We start from the raw sequence: 21593 nt of genomic DNA on the forward strand, positions 1-21593 counted from the left end.
TACCTTTATTACCAGTTGAAAAGACCAGTTTCATATGCCAGCATATGTTATACGTGAATAGATGCTGTACTGTCTTTCTGCTATAATCTGTGTTTTTGACCACTGGCTCTCAATGATTTTATCTCAAACAGGGCCACTATGTTCAGACAAAGCTGCAGTCACTGGAGGTCAGCTTCCTCCCCCGGCTGTCTGCCCTGGATCTCTGGCTTCTTGTTATGCACTGCTACTCTCTTGAGCACAGGTAAGAATACAAACACGTAAGCACATAAATAATAGATAACACAGATACAGCGTCTGTTCCCTATGTTAACTACTACACTGTATTTCATGACATGGCATTGAATGAAGCTTCTTTTGAGAAATTATCCCTGTTAGCTGCATGTCTTGTCTCTGCTGAACACTGCTGAGATTTAGGCCTCGGTGCTGTGAAATTTCCCATGTGTCACCAAGGTGCTCACAGATTAAGCCTCCAGATGACTGTTGAGTCCCTAATGTTCCAGGGATTTGAGCGTTTGTTTTTTTGTCTTGAAGGTGTGGCTCTTGATACAAATGCGCATGTAGGTTGGTAAAAGTATATTTTTATGTACTATAAGCAAAGAACATTATTTAGAATATACAGTTTCTTTTCAAGTACATTAATACAAACCTGAATAAAAGCACTGCACAGTTATATTACACAAATTGTCTTTTATTGTACAATATTCTCTGGAACACCTTGTGGCGGAACTATTAAAAAGCTGTGTAGAATTTGTTTTGTCAAGAGTTATATAAAGTCCAGACCAGGCTTTTCGCTTCTGCGCATTCAATTTGAAATAAAAATAATATGGATATGACATTAAAGTGCCAAGTCTCAGCTTTCATTTGAGCAGGTTTATATCAGTATAGAAAGAACTGTGTGGGAGATATAGTCAACACATATTGCTCAAAGTTTGAACAGATACACATGAAGTCAAACAAAATCATCATACTCATATTTTGTGGAAAATCCTTTGCAGTCAATCACTGCCTGAAGTCTGTGACCCACAAACATCAGCAGATACTTTATATCTTCCCAGTGATGCTCTCCCAGAGCTTCACTGTAGCCTCCTTCAGGTCTTGCTTGTTGTGGGGTCTCCCTGACCTTGGTCTGGTCTTCACAAATTGGACTGCTGCTCAGTCAAGACTTAGGTCAGGTGACTGAGTCGGCCAGTTGAGGATATCCCACCTTTTCACCAGGAAAAGCTCCGTTTTGTTTTGTTGCAGTGTTGTCCTGCTGAAAGATAATATGTCGTCCAATGAGTTTCGATGCATTTGGCTGAATGTGACCACAGAATGCTCCTATGTACCTCTGAATTCATCCTGTTGTTTCTGTCAGCAGTGAAATCACCAGTAAATGCCAGTGACCCAGTTCCATTGGCAGCCTTACATGCCCAAGCCATAACAGAACCACCACCATGTTTGACAGATGAGGTGTTGGCTTTTGCTCATGAGCTGTGCATTGTTCTAGTATTCTACTGATTTCCTTTTGTGTGTTTTTTTTAACTGCAGCCTGGTCTTTCTGGTTTTGAGCTTTACCAAGGGTTTGCATCTTGTGGTTAATCATCTGAGGTTGTGGGCATGAAGTCTTCTTTTTATATCATCGACAAGGAAACATGTCCGCTTACACCCTGGAGAGCATTATGGACTTGCTGTGCAGTCATGAAGGGGTTTTTCTTCGCCATGCAAATGATTTTCCTTGTGCTCCTCGGTCTGTCCACTTGTTTGCCATTTTCAAGTTTTCCTGTACACACCAGCTTTTTTAGAATTTACCCAGCTGTTGATTTTGGCAAACTAACTACCTTTGATATCTCTCTGACAGATTTTTGCTTTTTTATCCACATTATTGTCTTCTTCACTTGCATGGTCACCTCTTCACTCCTCCTATTGACAGACAACTCCACCTCAGTCTACTGGAAAAGGCAACGCTCAGCTCTCAATCAGTGCACGAAATAACATTGAAACCACACAGAGCTGCCCAAGAAACACAGTAGCAATGTGTCCAATTGCTTTTGAACCCTTGAAATTTGGACCCTACGTGTTAAAAGAGCTATATCCCCTACACATTTCTATCAGTGTTCAGGTAAACCAAATCAAATTAAAGCTGGAACTTGGCACTTTAATGTAGTATCCATTGTATCCATTTTTATTTCAAATTGAATGTGCTGATGCTCAGCGACAAAAAAATGTGCAACTGTCCAAAAACTTTACGTCTGGACTGTAAAAACTTGACCTGATTTTTTCTGGCGTGCTGCTTATTGAGCTCTTTTTAATTATAACTACTGTATGAAATTAGTCCTAAAAATTCTTAATGTCATTCCTTTAAGACCCTTTCATATTCCTGAGTGGCATTTGACTGCAGCTACTATGTTTGTGTTTTGTTGCTTTCTTAGTCAGACATCCTTTGAGGAAAGAATCTGAATCAATATTAAATGTATCCACAAAACTGTCTGCATGGAAACCCTGAACTGTGGCTCCGTGAATGTGAAAAAATAACACTTACTCCCTGAGGATTTAAAGAAGGGATTTAGAAACAGCTAATTATTTTCCGTGATTAATTTTAAGACTTGTCTGAATTTCTGAAGAATTGAGATGTATGCAAGGGATGCAGGTGACATCCATGGGCCCACAGACCATCCAGAAGGCTGAGGGGGAGAGCGTGACTTTGAGCTGCAGCTACACACTGAGCCCCTTTGACACTGGAGAACTTGACATTGAATGGTCTGTGGTCAGTCCAGACACCACGCGGAAAGATCAGATGGTGAGAAGCTGAATGTTGATGGTGCAATACATACTCTAACTGTATATTTAGGGTCTGATATATGGGGATTATAAAGCAGAATTCACTGACTCGATGGAAAGGTGATGCATCATGTTCTGGGTCCACGATTTCTGAATAATTTTCAGTCAATTTCCAAGAACATGTATTTAAATATGGGTCAAAATGTACAGAAAATAGAAAGGTTCTAAAAATACAGTGCAAGCTAGAAGTATTGATTCCCTATCCATTTAATCTTGGGAACTTTAGTCTTCATATATGCTGAAGATTGTATCATTATGTTTTTGTATTTTCACCTTACCTGCTGTGCACTGACTAAAAAGACTCCGTAAACAATTAATTGGAATTGATTGATTAGAAATGTACTAATTGATTGCTACCAAATTACAAAGTTCTTTCCGGAAAAATATGAAAATATTAGGAAGTTATTTTGAAATTATGGAAGAGAGAAAATGGAAGAGCATATTTGAGCCAGTAAGGATCCGGAACTTAATTACGTCAACACAACAGCTACAAACCACAATACAATCTTAGTCTCATGACAACAGCATCTTTAAAACATCTCATCTATTCAGATTTCACACCTCTTTTTCAAACTCTTGTGCCTTGGGCTTGTGCCTCTACTACTCTAAATCAGAATTTAGTCCAGGAGACTGGAGTGTGGATTATTTTGAGACATTGATTGAGACATGAAAGGATGTTTTTTTCCTCATCTCTGCCCTTAGGCAGCCGACATTTGATCACAGTCAATACAAGAGTTGACCAGGGGCTGTTGTAGACAAGTGACCAGTGCAGATTATTCATTCTTTTGCAAATTAAATACATTGTTCTGCAGTCAAACACTACTGTCCTTTCCAGATTTTTCCTGTAAATTAATTAAAATGTTTATCCACTGCAAATGTAAAGGTGCCCTAATCATTTTTTGTCCACTAGAGGGCAGGAGAGCTCAGTAACGAGCGTACAGGGGGATTTATCAGAGCTAGTTCGCTGAAAACAGCTAGAGAGTGTTCAGACTGAACTACACAGTAAATGTGCAGTAGAACCAAAACAATGAGCTAAAAGACAACAATAGAGCTGCAGGGTTGGTGGTATTTCTTGGTGGACTTGTGACTGTGAGGCACCCCTTTACCATTACATTTAGTCATTTGATTCAATGTTAATGTCAGTTTAATTTACTAAAAGCAATTAAAAGTGTGATTCCGACTTCTTTGTTACTTATTTTTCTTTATTTTCCATCAGCTAATGTCCTATACCAGCGGGACTGAATACCTCCATGGTAACAACGCTCTGGCAAAAGGGCTCAGATTTGCTGCTCGTGACCCCTCAATGGGTGACGCTTCACTCTCAATCTCTCCACTGTCACCTGCTCATAGTGCTACCTACCAATGTAAAGTGATGAAATCACCTGGAGTGGACATGCATAGGGTGTCACTGGTGGTACTGGGTAAGACTGGGCATTTGGTTGCATCTGGGGGTTAACACATGTCACCTGATTCCTTTATTTATGGCCATCCACCCTGACAGCTATGTGATGTTTGGTTTTATTGAAAAAAGCAGCTGCACAATTTACTTTTAATATTTTGGGACACCTAATCTACCAAAGAATGTAACATTTCCTTGTCAAATCAAGTGTGCATTACACTTGCAGTTTGCCACAAAAGAAAATTTCTACTATCAGGTATGGTTTAATCTCTGGAGAGTACTACAGTTACTACAATGATTCCATACTCTTTATTCATTAGTGGTTTGTTGCGCTCAGTTTTGTTAAAGGTCACAAAAACAGAGAAGATAATGGCTTTCTCAACATCTGATGTTATAAAAGACTTTTATCAGTCAGGTTTTGTTGTGTAAGAGAAACATTATTTTAATGAGCAATTGCTCCCTAATTTTGGGTCAAATTGTGCAATTTGCACTAGTGTTCAGCCCATTATATCTAAAATACAGAAAAATTTCCCTGGTGTATGAGAACATGAATGTTATTCGTCGGAAGAATACATCATAAAAACACATCACCCAAAACTACACCTTTACTATTTTAGACCCTTTTAACAGTTTCCCACCATTCACTGTTTCAGAGCAAACAAACATGAAACAGGAAATTTGCTTCATCTGCTGATGAGACCTGAGAGACAGGTGCCTTGATAGAGGTAGCTGTGGCCACAGTTTTGACCAATGCGATTAAGTGAATTAATTGAAGGACGACGGCTTTCTCTGAAACTGTAACTGATACAGAATAAGCAGTTGATGAGAGACTGAAAAAAAAGGTTACAGTTTTTTCGAAGTAGCATTTCACCAGTCTTCATTGTAATCAGTCGTAAGAGTATCCAGGGAAGTAAAGTAATTTACTTGATTCTAGTCCAACTCATTTTGTTTGAAGAGCTTCAGCAGTAGCTTGGGCGGAAGTGGGTCACCTCACTGACAGATTTCTTTATTATGATTTTAAGACTGAATACTGTATTAAATAACTTCTTACAAAGATGTTTCATGATTGAGCAAATAATTGTCCCAGTTAAAAAACTACAAGAATGGAATATAGGGTCCATCAGAGATACAGTTTTAAAGGGGAAGTTTTGATCTGGAATTAGTTAAAAATTTTCTTAGAGCAACTTTTCATTTTATTAGGTGATCAGTCAAAGCTACAGGTTAACAGAGCATCGATTTCATTTCATTTCTCTATACAACTTCAATGAACTTAATCACTTCCTGTAATTAGATTAACAAAAGATACAGTACTGTGCATGTGAAACTTTGTCTCTGTTGTTCATTTGCTCAAGACCTATATGAGCCTGCTTGGTTCATATAGTCACAATAATTACAACTAACGGCTTCTGTTGTTTTTCACAGTCAGAGTGGTAACGAAATTGCATGAAGGAAGGGATGGATGGATTCCTTTGGATTTCTTCCACTGTTGTGTAAACCAAGAAGAGCACACTCAGCTGTGTGAAATGTTGTAGATGAAACAACTTTCACCATAAGTATCGTCTCACGTAATCAACCTCACCTTAATTGTTACCATTTTCTATCCTCCTTCACCTTGTCAAAACAGGACAACATTGGGTTCAAGCCCAATGTTTTTAGCCTTGCCATCATAAGCTCTTCCATTTCTTTTGGTCACCCATCTATATGGTGTGAATTCTTCTTATGAAAGCCAGAGTCAACATGGGTCCTCCAATTTCATCCTGATGCTATTAAACTGTACTGTTTTTTAAGAAACAGACTGGAAATGGCAGCATGAAATTGTCCATTTGTTGTGTAATTTTAGTGAAGCCGTCTGTGCCTAAGTGCTGGGTGGAGGGAGGGGAACTGGTGGGCGAGACTGTGGCTCTGCACTGCCAATCTGCAAAAGGCTCCACTCCCTTAAAATACTCTTGGAGGAGAGAAAGTGCAGGCCCCATCCCCGCTACAGCCACACAGAGTAAGTGTGACCTCTGCTGATGTCATGATGCTACTACACATGACTGAGACATACTGTATGTATGTGTGTGTGTGTGTGCGTGTGTGTGCGTGTGTGTTTGGGTGGGGGCTGGGGATGGATGGTACCGTAGTATTCTATTCTGTGTGAGCAAAACTCAGTGAACGCCTTCCTTTTTTTCACCGTTCAGTATGTGCTTATTATTTTCAGCATTTATTTTTTAAGAAAAAGGGATTAGTGTTTACTTTTATTGATTATTGAAATGAAAACTATCCTAAACAATAGAAAATCCAGGTGAAAATATCTTTAAGAAACAATGATCTGCAGGATAACACTATGTAGTAAGAACTACTTGGAGGGACTCTGGTGCACGATCGGCAGCCTATTGGCATTTTCTCCCCATTTTCTTTTCCCTCTTTAAAACATTAAACATTTCCTGAGTTGTTCTTGACATTGTTTACTGTGAACTGCAATGATCATTGTTCCCTTGCAGTAGGAAACACAATAAGTCTTGGCTGCATGCTGACATAATTGAAAAACCAGTGTGAACAGATATGCTTTTAAAAAAATCTATACATGTTTCGGTGAAGAATCATAAAAACCAAAAACAACGAGCCTCAAGAAGGTCTCGCTTAAATTATCCTACATGCAGAAAAACCACTCAGCATCACATCTGATGTAGCCTGTCCTTCATCTTAGGCTCCTGTGTGTACAGTACGTACTGCATGTGTTAATCTGTGTTTGTGGGTGTGTGCCTGTTCTCTCAGACAGTGTAACCGGGGAGCTGAAAATCAGCAACCACTCGCAGAGCTTTGCAGGAATCTACGTTTGTGAGGTGAACAATGCTGTTGGAGCCGAACACTGCAGGATCAACCTGAAAGCGAACAATCGTAAGGGAATACACCCCCTCACAGAATGCTTCCTTTCATGCATGACACACTCATGTGATCATGAAAGACCTAGATTTCATCCTCTTAAGTCTTCCCTCTCTGTAGTTGTGCCACAGTCTCCTCATTGCTCCACTTCTCACACACCGGGTCTAGTCACGGTGCTCAGTAATATCGGTGAATCATCCTTATTATGTTGTTTTGACAGGAGTAACTTTAGTTACTCAGTTAATTAATTAGTTAGTTAATAAAGGAAAAACTTTATTCAAGGAAGTTTTTGGCCATCCGCTCATTATCACTGACTTCCTGCTGTTGAGTCACAGTCACTCATTAGTAGTGCTGAAATGATTCTGCTGCCTTGTACTGTAAGTCAATGGTCCCTAATAGCTTAATGTAGCGTAAGTGAAACAAAAACGCAACACAAAATAGGTGGACTGATGAAAAGCACCTCATCAGCTTTGATTAGTTGGCAGAGTGTATGAATATAAATAGAGGCACTACAAAGTTGAACAGAAAGTCTAGAAATTTCCTAAAATGGGGACAGTCCGTGATCAGTAATATCTGTGGACAGCTCTGAGCAAGACAGAAACCAGAGATACCAGAGTTGTCTCACAAGGGAATGAATCTAGTGACTGTGAGAGCACCAACGGGGAGTACAGTCAGTGATTCCGCATACCATTACAGAATAAATCCTCCCTGGATTCGGGCTCAAACGAGCGAACTCCATTCAATGGTTCCGCAAAATGAGTTTGTCTTTGTGCGCCTCATGATCTGTGGAGCACACCTCCATCTCGTCGAGCCCATAACTCCTAGTCTCAGTGCTCAGATTTTTGGCTTTAGGCAGGGAACCGTTCATGTTCATTTAAAGTGCAGGGAGCTGTCCCAGAACTCTCACAAAGAGTTTGCAAGATGAACAACGAGAATTTATAGAATAAGAACAACTTTACTGCACAAAATTCAGTCTATTTTTTGACTTTTTATATATATTGGATGATTGCACCTCTTCAGGCCTTTGAAACATTTTGAAATGAAACAGTCTGAGGAAAGAACATTGTGTCTTTGTCTGAGCTGCTCACATGTTGTCACTGACCAGTGAAAACCATGTGCCTTCATATCTTTACTTTAACATTTTAGGATAAAGATAACCCATATAAAACTAACTGAATTATTGCAAAGATACATTGTCAAAAAAATGGAAGGAAGGTGCCATTTTGGGAAATACTCTGTGCTTATTTGCGTTTTTGCCAACAGTTAAATGTGAAAGCCAAAAAATATTCTGGTTATTTACCAGACAATGTGCAGGACGTTACTGCTCCCAGTGAAAAACTTTCCACATTACCTACCACTTGGGTCTTTCTACGGATTAAACAAACAAGATATAGTGTTTTAATTAGTTAGCTTTAGAGGTGCAATTTTCTTTATGTCTGGACAGAGCTGGCCTGGCTTTTTTCCCAGTTTCCAGTCTTTTGTGCTAAGCTAAGCTAATCAACTGCTGGCAATTCATATTTAGCATGCAGACGAGAGTGGCATTGATCTTCTCATATAACCCTTGGCAATAAAAGCAAATAAGCATATTTCCAAAAATGTGGAAGTAGTATTTCTTTTAAAAAAAAAAGAAAAAATAGTTGTTTTTCTTCCATGAAATTCATTTCATGAAAAGTTGACATTTTGGCAATACATGATTTACAGTGGACAGTGACAATACAACCTGTAATGAAGAGTTGTGAGAAGACTTCATTTGACTTTAAAGGGTCACAAGCCAGAAGAGTTAGGAACCACTACACTTGACAATAAGAATAAAACAGTATAATGTATTCTTCACACTTCTATTCTATCATACAGCTTCTGAGATAATAATTCCTCCTTATTCATACTGATTTTACAGCTCCAAACAGAGCAGCGGTGATAGTTGGCACCGTTGTGGGTTCTCTGCTACTCATCTTCATCCTGCTGGTCATCATCGGGCTTCTTTCCCAGAAGTTGAGCAACAGATATTGCTATGAGAAAGAGTTCTCCAATGAGATCAGGTACTGTACAGCCCCATCGCTCCAACTGAGAAAGCAGGGCAGACGTAAAGGTGTTGACAGCTTGATGGCTAGATAAATGAGCTGCTGAAAGGAAGGAACAATTCCACGAATATTGTCGAACAATTTTCTCCTAGTCCTCATTTTTCACTGAAAAGTCCCATGAGCAAGAAACTCCTGCCTCTGTTAGTGTTGAGTGGTTTTGTCAGCTACTTTAGAGGTTATGAATATTTGGATAAAACAGTCTTGTGTGCACTTTTTACATCTACATAGAGTAGTAATAACAAGAAGATTTTTTTCTGCTTCATGAGACATAAAATAAAAAGAGACAAATGAGAACAGACATCAAAAACAAGACATCAACAACTGAACTTTAGAAGACAGAGAGGCAATTAGAAATGTGTATTTCAAGATATAAAACAACAAACTTCAAAGCCATTTGGTTAAGAATAGAAACAAAATAGTAGGCTTGAATTAAAACCAGGAAAGAAATATGTTAATACAACAAAAATATAAATTCAAAAGGATATGTTTTATACAAGACTCTTAGAGACAAGTTTGGACCCAGATAGTGTCATCTGCAGTCTAATGTATTTATATATATATATACATATGTATATATACATGTGTATATATATATATATATATATATATATATATATATATATATATATATATATATATATATATATATATATGTGTGTGTGTGTGTATATATATATATATACACACACACACATGTAAATATATGTAGCAGAACAATGACGCCTTTGCCATATATGCCATATATATATACCTGATTTTCTTCAGGTATATTGATGCAAATATAACTGCTGACACTATAAATAACATCAGTTCTGCAGTACACTTCGCTTGAAAGTCTGAGTGGGATTCATTAAAAGTTACAAACTCTTTCTTCTTATTGATCTTCTCTATCTTTCTTTAGAGTTTGAAACACGAGAAGCTCTCTAGTGTCAACAAACTCTCCTGGGTGTTCCTGTCTTAGACTTGGAGTATTCATATACAGTTTATTAACTCATGGAACCACATTGGAAAGTGACATTTCAAAAGGACGTTAAAAGCTCTTCCTGGGTAAAACTACTGTATGTCAGTTTAATTAAATTCTATATTCAGCTTTCAGTGCATTCAATTAAAAATATACTAGGCATACTACATTTAAATCCAATTATGTGTTTTGAATTTTTACATTTTGGAAGGTGCGAGAACAATGAGCAAAAATAGGTGGATCTTAAAGGAAAAGTTTGACAGTATAAAAAATAATGTTCATTCGCTTTCTGCCAAGGATAGATGAAAGAATTTGTTTCCATATTAGTCAACTACAACTGACCACACTATCAAATGTTAGACTGACTTTATGAATAGTTGTTAAGGCCTCATGCTGCAACTCATTTATTTACAGAAGAACAGGTTGATACTGATATCAAGAGGATTATGTCCATATTGTCTTAGTATCTTGTTATCAGTCGAATGACCATTACATGGCTGACAGCGAGCCAATCATTAAGGCATTTGGCCAGTTACCTAGAGCAGCTGAGGTGAATAAAGGCCAGTCACTATTTGAGGAAATACAATATTCAGGTGAACGAATGAGAAAAAAGGCAACAATGAAAAAAATGAATTGACTGTGCCACTCAAAGGCTACTGGCAGCTAGCAGCAACTCTTAGAGCGGAATCTTTTCTTGCATGTTACTCAATGCATGAGTTGAGGTTCTTTGACCATTCAATTTGTTTTTACTTGCTCTTGCATGATATAGCCTTCAGTGATGATTGGATCTTCAAACACTTAAAACAATGTATGTGAATTTCAACCGGATTATGCAAACTGCGAATATTATATTTCCTAGGTTACAAAAAAAAAAAAAAGCTATGGAGCATCGTTCCGTTGCGCTCAGGCAGCATTATGCTTAGCTTAGCATTAAAACTGGAAATAGAGGGAAAAACTTAGCCTGGTTTTCTTCAACTGTAACAAAGTACAGCTGTACCTAAAGCTTACAAATCAAGGTAATACTCCTTGTTTGTTCAATCTGCACAAAAAGTGTAAAATGACAATTTGTTGAAAGACTATTCTTTATGGTAAAATAAGGTAGGTTTTTTTGCAAACCCACAGACTACCAAAGACCACAAAGTGGTTTAAAAAAGGAAAAGGAATGCATAAGAACAACATTCTAAAACATATTTACTCAAATGGACAGCTCTCCACTTAAATTGTGTATTCATGGATTGCATGGACGTTTCATGCAGCTGCTCTTCCTCAGTGTTCAAGCTGGCAACAGTGTTACAACAAAGCAAAGGTGAGCTGTAGATCAGAATCAAGTGCATCAATGTGTCCAATAGGTGGACTCGTATTCCAAATAATACCCATACAAAGAAGGAAATTGCAAAAAAAACAAAACCTCACTAAGCATAAATCATATAAATCATATTACGAAAAATCATATCACAAAAAGTAGGACGATGGGAAATTTTCTTTCAAGCTAGATGGCATTGTTGTGCTAGACTTTTTTTTAAAATATTTGACTTGAAATGCTGTTATTGATGATATAGACATTATCAGAAGCATTATGAGAGGACACAAACCAATTAAAGCATTTTGCAAAGAAAAGTCTGTAACGCCAAGATCACCAAACTTTTTAGGCAGTTTTTCTCAGATTTGACTGGTGATTCTATAGACGCAATTTTTATGTCCCGGTGACCATTGAAAGTGAAGTTATCACTCTCTCCCCGTTCATTTAGATAGGGGCTTGGTCTTGTTAGCACAAATTAACTTCCCCAGGGCGTTGCTAAGATTACTGCCGAGTGGTGAGACTTGCCCATAAGGATTTTGTATTAATTAATTTGTAGATCTGGACTCCTCCATCTCTACTGTCTTTACAATAGACCACAATGGAAATGAGACTTGAACTTACATTGTGTCATTCTTGATATTTTTTTAGTTGTGTGTGATTTAATGTTCTCCTTGTCATAATTTCAGATAAACTAAACTTAAACTAAAAATTGGGCCACATTAACTCAAGGAAATGAAATTGCATTAGAGAACATCCAGTTTTTAGGCCTTCTAGCAGCATGGCTCTAGGGATGGCAACGTCAGTCATGTGGTTGGTTAACCACTTTGATCCAGACTGAAATACCTCGACATATATCAAAGGGGTGGCATTGAAATTGCGGACAAACATCCGTGGTCCCCAGACAGTGAATCTTACCGAGCAAATGTCAGCATGCTAACACGCTAAACTAAAATGGTGAGCATGGTAAACATTACCTACTAAACATCAGCATGCTAGCATTGTCACTGTAAGAATGTTAGCATGCTGACGTTAGCATTTAGGCACCACTGTGCCTAAGTATAGCCTGAAAGAGCTGCTTGAGTCTTGATATTTATAATATAAGATAATGCTAAAACACACCTACACCGTTTTTGTTTTTGACTTAAGGTACTAAGCTGACTCCTTCCACTGCGCTGGAGATGAGGACATGAATGAATTTAAATCTAAATCGTTTCTGGCAATACAACCTCTCATTCTGCTTTAGTTGTTTTGATAAAAAGCTGATTCCATGATGTGGCTGATGGAGCTGGGATTCCATTATAAATTTCTAACTTGGCCTCTAGGTTTCATTCTCGAAGCTGGCTAATCATAAAATGGGATGACTAATATCAAGTGATAAATTACACTTTTTCTGCCTCAAATCATTTGATATGAATACTCGAAGTTTACAAATGGTGGATATCTAATTCTGGGCGAAAAAAAATCCACAATCCACATGTGAGAGTATCCAATTTTCACATTTTCACAAGTACATTTCTAAGCTATTGAGCAATACTATTTTAGTTGAGATCTCTCTCTTGCTCTGGAACACAGTTGAAAAGGGCAACGTGGGACACCTAGCCTCAAACAGAAGGTCCTGGTTCAGGCTGTTTTTGTTCCTCTGATGACATAAATTGGTGAAAAGGATGCGCAATACCGAGCTGCTCCAGGGCGATGTTCTGCAGCTGACCTCCCATCCTGACACCTCTGAGACGATTTGTCCTTATGCAAATAAACAAAGTATCCCAAAACATTTTGGGGTTGTAGTTCATATGCAGTTTAAAACAGCCCACATGCAGTGTCAATGTGGGAGGACAGTGTTGTCAGTGTTGTGTGTATGACACATAGAAGCACTGTGAGCCACAATCCTGATATGGGCTTCTCCATATCATGAATGTAACATTGTTCAAAAAAAAAAAAAAAGCTCATAAAAGAGAGATGTCAAACTATAGTGATTTGAATGAGCCACACAACAATAGCGCACTTACATCTTACAGTTACTAGAGTTCTTAAGGTAAACACTCCAGCTTGAAAAGTTCAGGAATGAGTCAAGCTGAGCAATATATGAGTTCATTTACTCTGTTCTCCGCATCTAAAAGAAAAAAACATTAATAGAGGGAGAAAAATAAGACTCGAGCTCCGCATCAGGACCAAAACATTAGAGCATGAATTGCAAATTTGAGTCCTAATGTAAAAACAAAACTTGAATGTACATTGACAGGCAGACAGACACACAAACTGATAGATTGATAGGATATTAACCACTTTTAACCCAGTGTAAAGGGCAGCGTTTTTTGAACCGTCTCTTTTTATGACATCCATCACTTGTCCATTCCACTAAACAAACACACTTCCATCTCTACAAATGTCCCAATCCACACTGAATCAAACCTCTAACGGTGCTGCTGATTATACAGCTGATGACGCCACAATGGAGGTTGAAGTCGGTGTAGACTGAACACATTGACGTCTAGCATCTGCAGTGAATCTGGGGTAAGGGTGCAGTAGCTCATGTTAAATCTGCATTATCTGATCCTCTGGCCACTTGGGGGCAGCAAAAACAAGCTTTCACACATCAGTGATGTATTATATGGCAAACTTGTTAGCAAACGATTGTTTATTTATACATCTAGCAAATACAGAGCAACATTAGGATTTGGAGTTGTGTTTCTGTCCACCTAATAAATAAATACTTTTATCTCTGGTTTGGTTTCCAGCAGCTCCTTTGGGAAATATCTTGAGCTATTACCCACTCACCAGCTGACTGCTAACTTTATCTGTTTGTCTGTCTGTCTGTTGTTTGATGTAGGGTAGTGCACCGTGGGTTTATCAGAGCTTTTCCACTGAAAATTGCTCCCTGCTGAGTCTTGCAACAACACCAATGAGAACACTGAGACTAAACCCAAAAATTTAAGTTGCCTGCCATAAAACCAAAACAGCGAGCTGAAAGACACCATAAAGCTTAACAGAGCTGAGGGGAACTACACATTACACATAATCCTTTAATCTATTGTTAACATAAAATTATTCATTACATAGCAGCATTAAAGGAGCAAGTATCTAAGTACAAACCACAGGGGTGGTGGAAGGATTTTACAGTTCTTGAAGCAGTGAAAAAATTTTTTGTAGTTCTTTCCAAAACAGTTCAGTATAAAGCCACAGCCATTAAAAAGACTCGTGCTAATTTTGTTTTCATGTTAATTTTTTCTCAGAACAATCTTATGTAAAAAGATAAGAAAAATAACTTGCAGAACAAAACAAATGTGGGAATACCTTAAAAAAAAAGATACGTAATTGATGTTAAATTTCGTTTACTTTTGTTTATACACATTCCTGTCCAAGGCAAACCTGCCATTTTGCATGGCAACACACACACACCCAAGAATCACAGCTTCAAAGACTTGAGGCACACTGTTTCCCATTTCAGCTTAACAAAAGCAAATTTATTCCCTTTACCAGCAAAAATCTGAGTCCTTGGCCTCCACAGGAGCAGAAAATGCCAAAGTCGATCAGTTGTGCGGGTGTTTTCTTTGACAGCGGAGCAGATCCCAGCTGGTACTGCAAAGTTACATAAATGCAGAATGCAAAGTAGCTTCTAAGCTTGAATGTTGGCAGCAGTGTTGATGAGGGAAGGTTGTACTGTATGTTTCATGTCAATGTTTGCTGGTTGAAACCAGCACCAGGGTGATTTTTGTTTTTCAGATGAAGAGAGACAGTGAAAGCAGGGTCTCAGTGAGTGTAGGCACTTTTGGTAAGAGCCTTCAAATAAGCAAAGAAGAAGATTTATGCTCTTCACCCATGAGGCAATATTGTTTCATTTAGTAAATACTGTACATCCACTGTGTTAAATATGGATTTAAGCATACAGAAGCCAACCAAAACAATTTGGTTCTGTTATCTTTTAGAAATAACAGCTACTTCATGAGTGTACAGGGAAAAAAATGTGAGAATGTGCAGTTTTTCTCTCTTTCATATCATTGTAAATGGAATACTGTTTTGCAAGACCGTCACCTTGGAAATCTCACTATTTTGTGACATTTTACAGACTGAACAATGATTTGATTATGAAAATAAATATTTGCAACGCTAATAATTACTATGAACTGGGCCAAATAAAAATCTAATTTCCATGATGGTCAATGTAGCTGTACCCCGAAGCTCCTTAATTGGGTTTTACAGTTGAAAGCTGACTCCACAAACTCAGCTGCCGCAGTTGCCTTCTAAGCCATTTAACCATGAAAGAAATCAAGTACTAACTCCCTGAATTCAAATAACTGAGCTAAAATAATTTCCTCCCAGTAAAATCCTCTAACATTGTTGTTTTTGCTTTGGTATCAAACAGGGAGGACGTTCCGCCTCCTGACAGCCACCCGGTCAGTCGCATTACGAGCTGGAATGCCAGTCAACACCCACAGGTGACGTACTTTCAGGTGGACGGGACCAAAGTGAGCTCTTTCATTGAAGGACGCACACCCCCTCCTTTGAGCAAAAGCTGCACACCAGTCGAATATGACAACAAGTACGGATACGCAGTGTGACAATGACCAACTGAGCTGAAGTGAGAAGCGTTTAGCTCCCAGTGTAGTGTTTAAGTAGAAGATTCAAGACAGTTTGGAAACGTGAAATTGAAAATGTGGAGCAGCAACAGTCTTGCACAGAGTTTAATTAACTGAACTCAAAGCTGTGCAGTGTGATTTTATGATAGCACTGTTCATGTTCATTTCTTTAAGACTATCTTAGTCACATACTGTATGAAGTTTTTTTTCTTTTATTGATAGATAATGTAGCCATTATCATTACTTCATGCTACATGTAGGTAAATGTCACTGTCTGTAGGGCAGCTTATCTTCAAAATGTATCAATTTAAAAAATCATGGTAAAGACCAAGTTCTTATTTTCATGTTTAACTGCAAACCGATATTAACTGTATTCTGAAATGTTTAGATGATAGTTTGGGTGTTTTTATCATTTGCAATGAAACATTCACAATTGAAAATGACTCAGTCTCAATTTTAAAACAAGAGAAATATTTATTTCATTATAGACCTCATTTGGAAATACTCAACTTTTCAAGAAAATGTTCACAATTAAGTACTTATTTTTTCGAGGATGTACTGACAGGAGTTGACATATCAATAGCCACATGCAATGGGTTTTTGTCCACTACATAAACAGCGACTAGATCCCCCCCTAATTCTAGTAGGACTTTGTGTTTTTCAGGGCGGTCTGCCTTTGCAACAACACACATCACAGACAGTCAAAAGTTTAGAAACTAAACATATCAGCAACTTCTGCTCCATACGTCTTTGTGAACCAGCCAGAGCTGATGTGCTCAGTGTTTGCACTATACTTCTCAGTGGGTTAGCTGAATGCTTTGATGCTTTGTTTTTCAACCCATTAGCAGCAAGCTGACATTTTCCATTTTATAAAAACAGCTACTGTAAATAAATTCAGATTTTTTGTAAAGCATTTCCTATTTTTTATTCCGTTTTGTGTGCTGGGAAATTGTCTAATTTACATCATGATGAGACAATATATCAATATTGAAATGTGTAGGTGGAAGATATGATGGTCATATAAACAGAGTTAGTCGACTTATTGGATATTAAATGAAATGTAAAATTAGTTTGAAATAAACTTTTAAAGAAAGCTGGGCTGAGAGGATCAGTAAAAATCTGAATATCTATATATCAGATTGCAAAGTCTGGTAAATTTATGCTCTCAGTAGAAAAACCGATGAAAGCTGTATGCCAACTCTCTGCTGTCTGAATGGCTTACTTACTGGAAGTAAATGGAAACACTGAGCACTGCACCCCCAGAAAATCACAAAGTGATTAAGGGCTCCTTCCGTGGATTTATGGTAATTAGCACACAAAGTTTTCCTTCAGATTAAAACTCTTCTGACACTGTTTAATTTTCACCAGTCTGCACAGCACCAAAATAGTTTTCACACATGTAAAATGATTAATATTGAGGAAAAAAAAAACCCATCACCTGATCATCTGTAAAAATAAGGCAAGGTACAAAAATCATAGCAATCAATCAAAGTCCATGCAGACATTAAAACATGGCTGAATTTGGCTTCAAATAATTAAAAAAAAAAAACTGTTGGTCCAGTTCTCAAAACTAAAAACAATAATAATAATCTTGATTGTGTGCAAAAAAATATCAAATAATAGAACAATGAACACTAAGATTTAAAAGTGTGAAGTGGTTGTCGAGTGGACTGTCTTGATGTTTCCCTTTCGCATCCAGCCGATTGCAACCATCTACCAACTCCTGACGCCAAGACTGGTGTGAACTGTGTATATGATTGTTGATGGCTATAAAAACCCTCCAGCTGTCTCTGTGAGTCCATCCAGTCTCCAGTGAGGATGGTTTAAATGCTTTGCCATCTTGTGTTCAAAGGCTCAGAAGGCGAGCCGTCCCCAGTATGCTGTATTAGTGCCTCTCCCCTCTTTTAGTAAAGTCCTCTGGATGTGGACGAGCTGTCTTTTTGGGGATGGCAATGTTCTTTACTGGCTGATGTTGAGGTTCAGTTAGCAACGACCGTTCTTCAAAGGCACCGTACTGTACATTGGTCTGTGTGTGTGTTTTTGTGTGTGCCGCATATGGGCACATGCACACATGGAGAAGTAAAACCACTCAACAAAGTCGATTCCCTCCACTGGTGTCAGCCCACAAGGCATCACCATGACAACTAAGGCAAAATCTCTTTAACATGAAAACAGAGCATCAGTCTTTTTTTCTTTTTCTTATTTTAGTTTTTTTCCATCTGATTCTTTGCTGTTGCTAAAATCAACTTCCCCACAATAATCATTAGTAATGATAATAATCTCTATTCAATAAATTATCTATACTGTACAATTATTTCACCTCACATAGACCTGCAACAAAGGGGGGCCTTTTTCAAAGTAAAGCTATCCATAGTCAGTTTCTGCCGTGTCTTCAGTTCAGTAAAACCTCTGCAATGCAGACAGAGGCTGACAAACAGCAAGCCAGTTTTTTCTTCTTTCCTGTACACAAATTAAACAGGACATCCCGAAAACAAAAAACAAAAAACAAAAAAAACAAAACAAAACAAAACAAAAGCAAAGCTGATGCATAATTGAAGATAGAGAAACGGGGTAGAAATGCCCGCTGAAAAATGAGTATCCAGCAAAAACAACAACAAAAAAGTTCTTTTTTTCCCTTGTGTTATTTTCCTGGAGAGGGTGAGTAATTTTCTCTGAGAACAGTAGATAGAAGATGGTTCCTGATTTAAAGGGAGCCAGGCCAGCAGACATCCAAGCCTTACTGCACTCCCTCTTCATCCACGTAAGTGGACGGAAACCATCCAATCTAAAACATAAACATTGATTATCAGAGTCATACACTCCCTTATATTAGGAAATATAAACAACAGATGTTAATTGAGTTCATTCAGATGCCTTTTTACCTCCCATTTAGCTGTATATGCAGTAAGATAATTGTTAACACTAAAATGAATCTATCATATGTGCAGCATGAATGCATTAGACTAAGGCCAGTCATAATACTTTGCTCTACCTGGCTGAAAGGAGTGCATTATTTTCAGACAACTTAGATTTAGCAGCCTTGTCCCGATTCTAAAAAATACTAGAGGGCTACTTCAAATACTACTTCAGCTGTTGCTAGGCAACAACTTCTCCTATTTGTTGGAGTAGTAAAGTCAGTACTAAGCTAACAGAGGTAGTACCAACACAAAGGCTGTATTTAAATAGCATTTTGCCCTAAATCATAAATAATCAAATACTTATATTTTTATCACTGGCAAGTAAAGTGAGATAAAGCACTCTGATGCATGCAGCTATGAAAAATAATGCACTCCTTTGAGCCTACATGTTGTTTAATACCTGCTCAGCTAACCATTGATTGTGTCTCCAATATATAGTATGTGACCTTATAGAGATAACTCTGGAATCATGATACAGGTGCTACCCAAGTTTTGACACGTCACAGATCAAATCTATAGAGAAAATGTGCTATCACTGCATTATCAGTGAACTAGATGCTGAAGTAACCAGAGAAAAATGTAAAAAAAAAAAGCCCATAAACTTGGAAATACTAAAAATTTACACCTGCTGTTATCTGTATCTGGATTTGTTATCTGGATGATTATGCCTGATCAAGGGGCTTTACATTTACACCTGATGTTAATCACATTTTTTTAATCTCGATTCTGCATTGTCATTGGATCTCAATACGAAGATGATGGGCTGTTTGAGATGGCAGGAAGAGGCAGAAGTAGGTGACCTTCAACCTGTGGGGTGAGATGAGCAAACTATACATAGTGCAGTTACATTTGGGTAAGGACAGACCACAAGACGTGGTCAGGCCGATTTGATAGCATTCTGATTACTATGTGTTCCGCCTCAATTTACTGTACATGTTTGCTGATATCCATGATCAAATATCCACATCCAGATGTTAATACCAGGTGTAGATGGGATCTACCTGACTTACATTTAGTTAGCTGGTGCATAGCCACAGTACCTAAACGCTAGACTGCACAACAGAGTACAGCCCGGTTTCGCTGAGCACCAGTACAAGACTTGAGTGGATGCACTCTGTCTTGCTGCACAGCTACGCATTAACACCATGAAATATGCAAGCTAATGAGGAACATTCCTAGAATAAAAAGCTGAAATCACATCCACTTTTACTGCCAGCCCATTAAACTGGCACATTTCCCAGCAGCCAGGCTTTTACATTTTTCTGCTTTTAATATCAACAGTTAAATTTTTAAATTCAATTCACTCCAGTACCCAGAAAGCCCATATCAGTGCTTTTGAGGTAGAGTTCGTAAATACTTGGTTTCATCTTATGCACATCCCTAACTTAATGAAGCTAGCAGTGTAATCCCTTTTAATCAAATGGCGAACGATACTAATCTACAAAGATTACAGCACCCAAAATGCTCTCTTTCTACGTGGGCTTTTAAGTCCGGGCCCTGATAAGTTTTGCAATCAATAAATGAACACTTTCATGGTTTACTCACTCGCCCGTTGGCCTCTCCTTTCCACCAGCCCTGGTCTCCACCAATCTTGCTGTAGATTTTGACAATGTCTCCTTCTCGCAGTGACAGCTCCCTCATGTCTCGGGCTGCAAAGTTATACCTGGCCACTGCTGTACTGACCACCCGAGGAGTAAACACTGAAAATGGAAATAATGGGATCTCAATCCAATCAGAGCTTAAAAATTTAACAGTGTATTATACCACAATTTTGTAAATAAAGTTAGTAAGTAAAGTTATTAATCACTGGTATAAGAGATAGATCAGGGGGAGGCAAAATGAGGGACATGGGTGAGAGGGGTATGGTCATAATGGGCATATTGGTAGTAATTAGTTCAGAAGAATGAACACAGGGAAGATGGTTAGTTCAGTGTTCAGCATGACACAATATAGTCACAAATGAGCGTGATGAGAAAGAACAAGTTGTTTCATCAAGGGAGAGGAAATAGGTTTTCTTCTCTTGATTCAATGAGGGGATGTCACTCTGGGAAAAACTGAAATGTTCTTGTTAATGAAAACAGCACCACAGAGAACTATTAATGAAGTCGAAAGCACCGAGGCTTATTAAATTACAGGCAATGAAATGTGGGAAGACAACAGGAGCGAGAAAAGACAGAAAAAGAGTACCTGACCAAAAGGGAGCTGAGCTCTGAGAAGAGAAGTTGAGGCCTTGTGGACTGAGGAAGGAGAAGTTGTAGGAGGCGCAGGTGGCTGCTGAGAGGAAGAGAGAAACAGACAGAGGAGGAAATATAGCTGGAAAATGTTTGATGTGCATGCATGCAGAGCCGGAGCCAGAGAAGCAGAGATTTTAAAAAGGAGAAGGCCTTGATCGTGTAAGTTCTCTCTGCCACATAAGAGTACGTTCTCTTCTCATTATCTTTATCTTGACGATGTTGGTGTTACAGTTTAACTGTGTTGCTGAAAACAACAATTTGTTTTAAAAAATATATACACTTATTTGTGGTTTGTAAACAGGATCGTTATGGGATTTGTCAGTTTATGCACTGATGTAAAGGGTTAGAGACGGTTTTGTTTCCAGTTTGGCAGTAGTGACTTTATGGTTGCATGTGAATACAGTCTGACTATACTGAATGGAACCCTAGTAATCATTTACGGAA

At 38.2% G+C, this 21593-nt stretch overlaps 2 protein-coding genes across 10 annotated transcripts in view; one reads left to right on the forward strand and one right to left on the reverse strand.

Annotated features, from left to right (window-relative positions):
* Nucleotides 1–138: 138 nt before the first annotated feature.
* LOC120806677 (coxsackievirus and adenovirus receptor homolog) lies at nt 139–15979 on the forward strand. The gene is made up of 7 exons (XM_040158052.1): nt 139–241; nt 2601–2776; nt 4034–4238; nt 6057–6209; nt 6974–7096; nt 8979–9120; nt 15784–15979. Exons 1-7 carry the CDS (start codon nt 139–141, stop codon nt 15977–15979), a joined length of 1098 nt encoding a protein of 365 aa, XP_040013986.1.
* A 514-nt stretch (nt 15980–16493) lies between these two features.
* The window catches only part of vav2 (vav 2 guanine nucleotide exchange factor), a 197300-nt gene continuing 192200 nt past the window's right edge, over nt 16494–21593 (reverse strand). For 4 of the 9 annotated variants that reach the window (XM_040157770.1, XM_040157766.1, XM_040157769.1 and 1 more), the window contains 3 exons: nt 21103–21189; nt 20461–20615; nt 16494–18782 (listed from right to left, as the gene is read on the reverse strand). In XM_040157770.1, the coding sequence (XP_040013704.1) occupies nt 18735–18782; nt 20461–20615; nt 21103–21189 (290 nt within the window). In that variant the 3' untranslated portion in view covers nt 16494–18734. The remainder of the gene's footprint in view (nt 18783–20460; nt 20616–21102; nt 21190–21593) is intronic. The other 5 variants (XM_040157772.1, XM_040157773.1, XM_040157767.1 and 2 more) reach the window with 2 other exon arrangements.

Source organism: Xiphias gladius, chromosome 20 (genome assembly GCF_016859285.1).
Source record: "Xiphias gladius isolate SHS-SW01 ecotype Sanya breed wild chromosome 20, ASM1685928v1, whole genome shotgun sequence".
NCBI lineage: Eukaryota > Metazoa > Chordata > Actinopteri > Istiophoriformes > Xiphiidae > Xiphias > Xiphias gladius.

What these genes read in the sequence shown, in the direction of transcription:
- LOC120806677 (XM_040158052.1), top strand. Translation starts at nt 139, where the DNA reads ATGTTCAGACAAAGCTGCAGTCACTGGAGGTCAGCTTCCTCCCCCGGC. An exon ending in CAACCTGAAAGCGAACAATC is followed by an intron (nt 7,097 to 8,978) that starts GTAAGGGAATAC and finishes CTGATTTTACAG; the next exon opens with CTCCAAACAGAGCAGCGGTG. An exon ending in GAGTTCTCCAATGAGATCAG is followed by an intron (nt 9,121 to 15,783) that starts GTACTGTACAGC and finishes GGTATCAAACAG; the next exon opens with GGAGGACGTTCCGCCTCCTG.